This window comes from Seriola lalandi, unplaced genomic scaffold (genome assembly GCF_002814215.2).
Source record: "Seriola lalandi dorsalis isolate HSWRI2012SDOR001 ecotype SW California unplaced genomic scaffold, Sedor1 jcf7180002054861, whole genome shotgun sequence".
Lineage (NCBI taxonomy): Eukaryota > Metazoa > Chordata > Actinopteri > Carangiformes > Carangidae > Seriola > Seriola lalandi.
Genome location: NW_019525414.1, coordinates 3,045,910 through 3,057,375, shown reverse-complemented (window position 1 = coordinate 3,057,375; position 11,466 = coordinate 3,045,910). Strand labels below are relative to the sequence as shown.

At 39.2% G+C, this 11,466-nt stretch overlaps 1 protein-coding gene across 1 annotated transcript; it reads right to left on the bottom strand.

Annotated features, from left to right (window-relative positions):
• Window positions 1–2,546: 2,546 nt before the first annotated feature.
• Window positions 2,547–6,019, bottom strand: srm (spermidine synthase). The gene is made up of 8 exons (XM_023427362.2): window positions 5,804–6,019; window positions 5,103–5,223; window positions 4,899–4,991; window positions 4,629–4,782; window positions 4,460–4,543; window positions 4,084–4,229; window positions 3,796–3,918; window positions 2,547–3,677 (listed from the first exon to the last, which is right to left on the bottom strand). The coding sequence occupies exons 1-8, from the start codon at window positions 5,932–5,934 to the stop codon at window positions 3,660–3,662; spliced, it is 870 nt and encodes a 289-aa protein (XP_023283130.1). The 5' UTR covers window positions 5,935–6,019; the 3' UTR covers window positions 2,547–3,659.
• Window positions 6,020–11,466: the final 5,447 nt, after the last annotated feature.

The following is an 11,466-nucleotide window of genomic DNA, read 5'->3' as shown; positions in this document are numbered from 1 at the left end:
GGGGGTACATGAGTGTGGAAGAGGAGGGGAGATGAAGGGGTCAGGAGAGAACAAATGGAACCACTGAACAGCTAACCTTTGTGAGGTGGCTGTGTTCATGTAATTCTCAGAGGGAACATCTGCAGCAGATGACATCACTGGGCTAAAACCAGGTGTTGATATCAACATTTAACTAATGTATTGGCAGACAGTCTCAAACAAGACCTCTTCAGGCAGGTGGACGGGCAATTCCGCAGCTCATCGACTGTGTGATATCATCAGGTGTCCTCTAACCCTGTTTAACGCCCAGATAAAACGGCTCCCTGCAGCCGCAATCAAAAAAGTCAACACAATCGTTGATCACTTACACATCCTGGTGTTTCTCGCTCTGCTGTCAACATCTGATTCTTGTCACAGTGCTTCTATGTGCATCTCTGACACCTGCAGATTACAATTGAACGGTCTGACACTCACTATGACCGGGGGAAGTGTCTTCAGGAAATGCACATCACCAATCTAGTGGAGTAAACAGAGTTGTTAAAAAAAAGAAAGAAAAGGAATGGAAAGGGAAAAAAGAAGGTAAACTTTGTTTCTACACTGGCAATTTGGTAGAGTGAATCTTATTTGCTTTCTTGAATTAAAGCAAAGCAACAATGACTGTGAGAGTGAAATATATTCTAGTTAGATATTTTGTAGACTTTAAATTCACACTATAGACTAAGCTGTTTAGAGTGAGAAAATGTTTGCGGGCACCAGTCCACCTGATTGGCTTGCCTGACGGGTTATTCAAAATGATATGTTGCAGCTTACATAGACTGATTTATGTGTCATATTCCAAATATTATGACCCCTGTATATGGCTACACAACATCACTAAATGTAGTTTCTGGCTTATAAAAGAAAAGATTTGTGTGCAGTTCTCCTAAACTACTGCAAAGCCCAATTATACTGGTCTGCATTACGTAAACTTCTCGCCAAAACTCATTAAGGGGAGCTGATTACAGCATAAAATATATTCCGGTCTGAGAGAAAATGGTTTCAAGTGTTTGAGAAGCTGACCGCAACCTCTAGGATGTATCACTGAAATAGCACAATTAACAGAGTTTACTGGGTTTGCTGTTCTGACGTCTTTAGATAATGCTACCGGCAGAGAACATACAGTACTTATATTTCAGTACGCCTTGGTTGATATGTTCAAATGGATTTGTTGTGCTTTCAAAACTGTTTTTAAGGTGTTTTCTTCATACGCTGCTGAGCAGAAGAAGGCCCGCAGCCAATCCAAAGATTAGCTGACTGTGGAAATGGCTATATTGGCCATTCAGTGCGTGTTTGAAGAATCTACAACAATGGCCTTCCCAGCAAGAGACTTCAAACAGTGGGAAACGTCAGCATGACGACCGCTATGTAGGTGCTCCCATATGTTATTAATGTGCGTGGAAGTTTCACTACATCTACTTGTAGACCCTTGTGGCCCTCAGCACCGGCTCGACAACTCTCTCAAAGAGATCACAAAGGAAAACGGACTCCAAAATCATCTGAGGATCTTGTGCTGAGCGTTATCTATTAAACCGGTGAATGCGTACATGTGGGTAAATCTGTCTGTGTAACCGCAATGGAAACATTTCAATTTGACTTGCATATTAATGTAAAAAGACAAGTAATACCTTGTCTCCAAAGTTGTGTTACTGCAGTTCCATTTCAATATGCATCTTCAAGGCAGATAAAAGTCAAAGGTCCTCCTTCAGTGATCTTAATGCAAGACAGTGGATATACGTTTTATTTCTTTTATTACAGTACGTGAACACTCATGAACACTAGTCCAGCCACTGTAACGCAGTAACGCACTATAAAGGCAGTATGACAATAATGTACTGCATAGTTTCAGGCTGGTTGCATTCACTAGAAAACCAGAGAGGACTGTGGTCTTACACAACAATAACTAGAATTGATGCAACTGGGGGCAACAGTCACACTTCACATTGCAAAACACCAACTCATCTGAGCAATTTAATTGAGCCAAAGGGCATTACGTTCCAATTCAAAGGAAATCTGAAATATAAAGTTATATCCTCTGAATATGTATTTGGTGAATTTGAACAGCAAAATTTAAATACATTCCTTTATACCTCTACAATAAATGAAACTGGCCCATACATTAACAGATTAAAGGATGCCATCTTGTGGCTAAATGCTGCAACTGCACTTAAACCTTAAGAGTGGCACCGCACAGTTTGTACCAGAACTTTCAAGACTATGTTTAGGGTTACACATTTGCAATGAAGAGCAGCTGAAACAGAACATCACATATTAACCTGCATGTGGTTGAAGAGTGATGGTGGAGCTGGTGAAGATTAGCTCAAAACTGTAAGACAAGTTTTGGATTACTGGGTAGAAACCAGGAACAAATTTTTCCACTGTCCTTATCCAAAATACCACACCTTTTAAAGATATCACGTTTTTAAGTCAACTAAAATGTAGCCCTGTGTCTAGTTGTCATGTTTTGCAAAGTAAAGCCACATATGTGTACCTATGGATGAATGAATGAATGAATGAACACAGACATCAAATTTCCATTTTATGTTATCAATTTATTACAGTTCATAATTCTTATAAAAACACAAATTCGTTGCTTGGGTATGACACTATTTCTCAACAAGTATTCAATGTGGATAGTAACTTAAGATGTTTGACGTTAGATCCACAAACAAATAAACCACACTGAGACATTAGATTTCCATTGAGAGAGAAATGAACAGCATCCTGGTGTAAGACTCAGCATACAGGCTTACTACAGTACAAGCTCACTCCCAGTGGTCAATACCCAATACTGCAACTTATAATTGCGGTATGAATTCACATCTTAAAAAGACATTTCTTGCATTGCAAAGCTTCAATACCACTTTTTTTTTCTTTTTTTCTTAATTTGCATTCTAACACCGTAACATTAAAGTCTTCCATGTCAAACTGATGGTCAAAGCTGAGCATCAATTACATTAACCTGATCTTAAATTGATGATATTTTAAAGGGACAATTTTCTCAATTCTTGACATGTGAGCTTTTATCTAGGACACTATATGCCTGGTACACTACGATTACAACAGAAACAAAAAAATCCTTTTTCAACAACAAACAACCAATTTCAGGCACTATAGGGATCATGTGTAGAGGACACATTAGTATTCTGAATAAACAGTAATGACAGATGGCAACTGTGCATTATCCTATGAGAACAAACCGATATCAAACATTACAGCTACATACTCTATATGGTATGTAACATATTGCATAATGTGTCGGTGCAGTGAATCCAATAAACAATACCATGTTTCAGAGTGAGGTCAGTTTTGATGGCTTCCCTTTCAGCCCAGCCCATCAAATAATTCTTCACAAAATGCTGATAATTACAGAGTAAAAATGAAAACCCAAATACACGAGAAAAATAAATAAAACACCAAGAGAATGTAAGACTGGAAGGAAAGGAACGAACTAACACTTTCTCTGTGTAAATCAGCTTGTTGCCACCCACTGATTATTAGTTACCACCACACATAAAATCTTTATGTGGCCGTTTCAGTGGCGCTGAAGTGTGTTGAGGAGGTGGAGAAGCAGTACAATAAGGTCGCTTAACTGTGGTCTGAGGGCCAGGTAGAGGATGAGCATGGTGATCAGTTGTTGCTGGTCATGCGTCACTGAGTACCTGTTGACGGTCAAAGAGACACTGAGTGAGAGGCAGCAAATGTGTCAACAGTTCTGAACTTGCACGCAAGTACTCATTGCATGTAAGTCAAATATGAAAAATTATTTGAACAACGTACCTTTCTTGCGAACTCGGGGAGGACGAATGATGCTTTGTGAATTTCAGGGTTGTAATATTTAAGGTTCATATTTTCTATGTCTTCTTTTGCAAGAGCTTTCACTGGTTCCTTGAAATTTGTTTCCTGATTGAAAAGGGAAGAGGGGACATTAGTCATTTGATGGAATGCAGAGAAATAGCAGACAAGTTATTATGCAACAGAATGGTTGTTCTCAGTGGCAGTCGGTATAGGAGTCGGGTGTGTTGGGTGTGTTGTAAATTACAAATGGAGAATGACAAGCACACTTACAGGATCTTTTCCGCAGAGCATGAATCCAATTTGGCCACTGGGATAAGTTGGGATGGTGCTGTAAGCATAGTCCACCACAGGGAATAGGGTCCTGCAGAACGTCCACATCTCCTTTATCAGCTCCAAATGGAGCCACTGACACTCTCCTGTGAAAGTGACACAAGAGCAGAAGAGAGGGCATATTAATTTCCTGTCTGCCTTTTTTCGTATCGTTCTATCTTGATGTAGTCGATATATATATATATATATATATATATATATATATATATATATATAAAAAACGGGAACAAAAACTTCTATTCAAGTGAGCACCTAACTAAAATTACTCATGAGCCTTTCTAATTTTTAACAGAAAATTGTATTGAAATATACTTACCCTGGGAACAAAGAATTCCACCATTTCGCAATGCTGCCTTCATCAGTTGATAGTAAGACTCCTTGAACAAACTCTCAGCAGGCCCTGCAACAGAGTCAGAAGTCAGGATAGGACTGTCTCCTATAAAAGCTGACAATCAATGTTACAACACTTATAAAGTGGCACTTACCGACTGGGTCTGAGGAATCAGTTATAATGACATCGAAGGCATCCTGGTTCTGCTTCATGAATTCAAAACCGTCTCCAACATGGAGGGTGAGCTTGGGACTGAAAAACCCTTTGGCCATCCCTGGGAGGAACTTCTTCGACACATTAATGACATCCTGCACAGGAGACAACATCAACACTGATATGAGCACACGCTTAGGCGGGAAAACTTGGTAGACAGTGCAAGTCTCCGGAGAGAAGCTAGAATCCTTGTCAGTGTTGCTGCTCCCACCTCATCTATCTCACACAGAACCACCGATTCCACCAGCGGATTCTTCACCACTTCTCTTAGCACACCGCCATCTCCACCGCCAATAATCAGCACCTATAACACAGGAAATGTGCCGTTTAACTGTCATGACAGGAAACATAACTCATCCAGATTACACCTGGATGTCAGCTTCATGAATTTCCCAACAATAAATCTGAGTTTTACCTTCTTGGGGCAAGGATGGCTGCACAGTGGAAGGTTGGCAATCATCTCTTGATAGGCAAACTCATCTCTCTCTGTGCACTGGATCACTCCATCCAGCACCAAGACATTGCCATAGGTTTTACTGAAAAGTGATGTTAAAGCAAAGTATGAGAGTTACATTTGAAAGCTTAAAACACCGTGAAGCTAAACGGACTATTTCCAAATGTTTACACAACTCGAGCAGGAGGCAATTGCAGATGTCTAGCACTTGATTGCTACAAGGGCCATCCCCAAAGCCATATACAAGACTGTGATGTGTGACACTACATGTGCAGGGAGAAAGAATGAATGAATGAATGAATGAATGAATGATTTCTCTTCTTTGAAGGAGTTGTAATGAAGAAAAGACACCAGTATTTATGATGAGTGTGTCGACCCCTTGAGCTAATCCTAAATAGGGGGCAGATTTCTCAATCAGAAATCTATCAATCAATAAATAAAAGACTGCTACTGTAATTGTTGTTAACCTGTAAGTCACAGCTCGTTTGCTACCTAGCTAGTCTGTTTTTAACTAAAACTTGAGGCAAAGTGAAAAACTCACCGACATCACCAGGTACCTACCACCTGAAGAAACTTATCACAACCCCATGAGCTTCAGGCTGCTCATTCTAGTAGAAGCTAACAGCTAGCGACGTTAGCCAAGTTAAGCTAAAAGTACTCACCTCTTGAAGACCATAACATCTTGAAATTTGGATTTCTTGTTGTAGAGGACCTCTTCCACTTGAAGGCTCATTGCTTGTCCCGGCCACAGTGTGCCCAATTCAGTAAACCAACCATCTTTAATGTGGTCCATGACAGCTGCCTACAGCCACAAGTAGTACTAACGTGTTTGTCTGAGTGGCAATGTGAGTACGTTACGACAAGGATGACGCTTGGTCGTGCTCTGACAGCTAAACGTGCTGCCTCGTCCATATAACGAATGGAACGCTGCTGACGTAGATAACGTACCGTTGTGTCAGCCAATGGGATGGCAGCATGAACCGGTTCGTGTATAGTTTGTTTGACTTCTCACCACCAGCACCGCCTATGGCCCCGCCCTGTAGCGAGGAACAGAGAGTGCCCCATGGATCCATGGAGCGCCCACGTGAAGACAAATCGCAGCGGCGTACCACTGCGCCTGCCCTGGCCTGGAGGCAACAGAGCGGGCGGGGATGGGGTGGGGCTGGCAATCATATGTGTGTTGGGGGCCTCATATGTGACTCTAGGGGGCCTCAGGCAAAGAAGCCCATTGAAGAACCCCACCCCAGCCCCAACACAGATTATAGGCAAATGCTACGATTTACAGATGTCTGCACACATGCAAACTATTGGTAGACACTAATTTCAAGTTAATGTTTGTGGAAGCAATTGAAAAAATAACAGAACTTAATTTTTCACTGTTTTTTTTAGGTAAAATTATAAGTCTTTTATTTTCAATTCTCTGAGTCATAACTGTTTCAAAATCTGCCCACAATTTTCCAGCAATGCCTTCTTTTTTACATTTACATTTTTTACATTCAGTACTTGTGATACTTAATAATATCTCAAAAATATAATCACAGTTGCAAGTAGAGGCACAATAAACACATCAGCATAATCTATTATCATCATTATTGCATTATTGCATTATGTCCTGAAAGCTACAGTTTTCAGTTATTTTCACAGAACTTTAATTGTCCACTTGCAGACCAGCAACAATCTTAGTTCAACATTGTTTCATATTTTCTTGCTCTCTGCAGCACAACAGTATGTACAGAGCATGTTAATTCTGCAGCCATGATGGTCAGCAAAGTAACTACACAAACCTCTTTACGCATTAAACTATTCTATTCTAATGTTTGGCAAGGCATCCTGAGGATATACATAGACCATGTGGGAAACAGTCCCACGGTGCCACTGTATGTGTCACTTTTCCATTTTATCTGATGTGATAGCGTTTCATTAGTAATTCTTGAAATGTATACATTAACATTTATTTATTCATTTCTCCAAAGAGATATACAAATCCAATACAATCTGAACCAGAGGAGATGGAGAAGCCTTTGAGAATAAATGCCTCACTCAGTTTTGTGTTCCATCATGAAGACCAAGAAACAAATTAACTTCTTCTTTAACTATGAAAACAGCTTTCAGTGTATAAACAGCCTGGCACTTGTTACGATGAAACTGTTATTGAGGCTGTTTGATAAAACTGAAAATTAAGAGTTTGCTTGTGTGTTTACTCAAGGTTTTCCCCAATGCTAATGTAACCGGGAGCGTTATATCCTGGGGATAAAGTAAACCAAAAGTTAAACAAACAGGTCAAACTTGTCAGGGCAAACCAAGGACCAACAGAGGGTAATGAAAAGTGGATTGATGAGCTGTTTGTGGCTGGTTGAAAACAAGACTTTCTGTCACATACTGTATTTGGACCATTTGCAGAAGTTTAACTGTGCATGCTGACAGCCCTGTCAGACCAGTGATACTGTTGTCATGGCGAGAGATGACCAGTGTCTGTAGCCTACTGAGCTGAGCGGCGCACTCAGTCAGATAAGCCCCGGCTTTTCTGATGTTATATAGCGACACACGATATTGCAGAGTGACAGATGCAACATACTCAGTTAAAACTGGTTGGTCATCAAACATGATGATCAGATTTTGAGCAGACTTTGCTTTTATTAATTTTTAATGGGTTCTAATATTTACTTCTGTTGTTTACTATGTAAAGGTAACCCTCAACAGACACTGCTAGTATCCTTTTCAAGTATACATGAATAACATGACATGACTGGACCTTCACTATCTCTACAAATGTAAATGTTGTCAAACAATCACGTTATTTTTGAGGCTGTTTGATTAAGCTCTGAAAAGTTTGCTTTTGTTTGTCTGTTTACTCGAGGCTGGCACCAATACTAATATAACCGGTAATGTTATGCAAACAGGTGAAACGTGTCAAGACAAGCCAAGAAGAATTTAGGCAAAGATCACAACCTTGCTGCAATTTCAGCCTCAACTTCTAAGCCAACATGGACAAGAAGTCTCTAAAAGAGCTCAGAACATTTTTAATTTGAACATCTACAAATCCATGACAACATGGCAAACTCCAATTACTGAAGAAGATAATGTCATATGGTCAAAAGCTCCAGAATTTTTTTTTTTTTTTTTAAAATAGGCTTTTTTTTGGGGGTCTACTGTTAAGTTACTGTTCAGCTGATAGCAGTTTATGTAGGGAGAGACCAGGGATGGTTGTTATACTTTTGACATTTCTGTCTGTATCTTGGAAGTCTTCTAAGCCAGTGTGTTAGAAATGTGATACAAACTAGTTACATGTGTGTGCTATTAATGCTGTAGCTGTTATCTCTGCAACACAAACAGAAATTGTATGGTTTAGTCTCAAACACAAGGAGTGAAATGTTGTAATTCACCTCATAGTCCGGGTTAGTTGTAACATACACAGGGGGGAAATGTAACATTATGACATAAGGATTATGACAAAAACTTTATATTGAAAGCTTTTTATTCAACACTTAAATTACTTTTCAACATAACTGGTGTGTGTGTGTGTGTGAGCCAGGTATGTTAGTTATTGTCAGTCATAGTAGTGATAAGACGTTTGAACATAAAAATAAAACAAAATGTGCAAATGGTCACCAGCTTCAACAATTGCACATTTGTGTGTCTATGTGTGTCTATGTGTGTCAGTGTATGTGTATTGCTGTTACAACTAACCCAGACTCTTGTAGCCATGTATTAGCTTAACTTACAGCTGACAGCTAAAACATTAGCAAAAATAAAATAACAAGCATAAAATGAGCATGTATAGAGTGATTGAGGTGATTCGTAACCTGTTCCTGATAAGAGAACTTGTAACTGACCCATGTTACAACCATCCCCGGTCCCATACTGTATTTGGATCATTTGCAGAAGTTTAACTGTGCATGCTGACAGCCCTGTCAGACCAGTGATACTGTTGTCATGGCGAGAGATGACCAGTGTCTGTAGCCTACTGAGCTGAGCGGCGCACTCAGTCAGATAAGCCCCGGCTTTTCTGATGTTATATAGCAACACATGATATTGCAGAGTGACAGATGCAACATACTCAGTTAAAACTGGTTGGTAATCAAACATGATGATCAGATTTTGAGCAGACTTTGCTTTTATTCATTTTAATGGGTTGTATTATTAACCTGTTATAGGTAGGCTAAATGCAACCTACAACAGAGACAGCTTTGAGTACAATAGTTATTTTTGTAAAGTATACATGAATAACATAACATGACTGGACCTTCAATATCTCTACAAATGTAAATTTGACTATGAAAATGAATCAGGATTTGACTGCACATATGTAGTGGTGTGTTGTCTTCCTGCAGAGAAACTCTCTCCTTTCTGTTTGATCAGTAATTGTTGTCACTCTCACTGCTACAGCTGAGATAGGCAAATAATGTATGAAGTACATGGATGAAACCAAATATAAATTGGAAGCTATCATGATAAATCATTATCATCATCATCATCATCATCATCATCATGAAGGTCCAGTCATGTCATGTTCTTCATGTATACTTGAAAAGGATACTAGCAGTGTCTGTTGAGGGTTACATTTACATCGTATGCCTAACAGAAGTAAATATTACAACCCATTAAAATGAATAAAAGCAAAGTCTGCTCAAAATCTGATCATCATGGTTGATTACCAACCAATTTTAACTGAGTATGTTGCATCTGTCACTCTGCAATATCGTGTGTCGCTATACAAGATATAATAATGAATTCTTCTTGGCTCGACTTGACTAGTATGACCTATTTGCTTAACTTTTGGTTTACTTTATCCCGGGGATATAGTGTTCCCAGTTATATCAGCATCGGGGCCAGCCTTGGGTTAACAGACAAACCAAAGCAAAATTTTCAGTTTAATCAAACAACCTCAATAACAGTTCAACCATAACAAGTGCTAGGTTTTATTGCACACCGGTTTTTATTTTCCTCATAAAAGACATCAGATGGTTAAGATTTTATTTCAGTCATCATTACAAAGTCTCATCATGTTATTCTGAGCTGCAGTGATGAAGAAGAGAGTAAAAGCATCAACACTGTCAGGAATCCTCTTGGGATTAAATAATCTTTGTTCAGTTAAAACGAGGCAATAGTAGTTATTATGTTTATTTAATGTGATAAACTCTCCATCTGTTTGTTAGAAGCCCTGTTTTAAAACTGGACGCATGCAAGGTGTGGAACAGCAAAACCATTCAACTGATTTATATAAACGTCAAGGCTATTGCTCGTTATTATTAGTCACATTATTGTAAACTCTTTTCTTCCTGTAGGAATTATGAATTTGTTTTTTCCAGTGATATGATTGGTCAGTAGTTTGGCCGTTTACAGGTTTTAATCATGGTTACCATGGTGATTTACACCGATAAAACGTGAACAACCGTCATCTGGACTGAAATCCCAGGGTTAAACCTGAAGTTACCGAGCTGACTAACCTCAAATTCTGCTTCGTAGCAGACGATAGGCCTCTGCTGCCAGAGGGTTAAGCGTTCATGTTACCATGGTGATTTACATGAATAAACCGTTAACCAACGTCGTAGGACTGAAAACCCGGGTTTAAACCTGAAGTTATCCTGCTATGATCAGCTCTTCATTCGCAGTAGGCTACAGGCCTCTGGCGTTTGACGTTGAATTGAGCTTTTATTTATTTCATTTAAATGTGAAACGTTTGCTTTTGTTTGTCTGTTTACGTAAGGCTGGCCCGATGCTAGAACGTTACATCCCGGGGATAAAGTAAACCAAAGTAATGCAAATTGGTCAAACGTTGTCAGGGCAAGCTAAGCAAATTTAGGCAAAGATCTGAACTTTAGCTGCAGTTTGAGCCTCAACTTTTTAATCTCTAACACTCACATTTTGTTCCAAAAACATCTGAAACTTACTTCAGTGTCAAGTTATATGTGAAAAAGTCATGACTCACACACACAGATATAACACCATTGTTAATAAACGTCCATAAATCTGCTTAAAAGAAAAAAGAAGCTCCTGAGTAAGTAATCCAGTCATAATTGTCAATATAGTCAATGGTGCATGACAAACAGGAACTTAAAATAGCTCATTCAGTACACTTCATTTTCCAAAACGTAAATAAACACGGGCTACCAAAAAAAAAACAGGGCTCAAGTTGAAGCCCACGGTAACCTTACTGTATCCATGGCAACGTATTTCCCGTTTGTTTGGAAAAAAATGTAGTTTATATTATCTTTTCTGTTAACAGACGAGTTGCTATCACTGCATGTCGCCTACAGCTGATCTGATGCAAACCAACCTGACTGTAACTCATTTGACTGTCAAATGACAAATAATGAAAGGTGTT

Excerpts from the sequence above, each read along its gene's own strand:
- srm (XM_023427362.2), bottom strand. The coding sequence starts at position 5,934 with ATGGACCACATTAAAGATGGTTGGTTTACTGAATTGGGCACACTGTGG. Across the intron at positions 4,992-5,102 it reads GCCATCCTTGCCCCAAGAAG|GTGCTGATTATTGGCGGTGG; the intron begins GTAAAACTCAGA and ends CCTGTGTTATAG. Across the intron at positions 4,544-4,628 it reads TGATTCCTCAGACCCAGTCG|GGCCTGCTGAGAGTTTGTTC; the intron begins GTAAGTGCCACT and ends ACTCTGTTGCAG.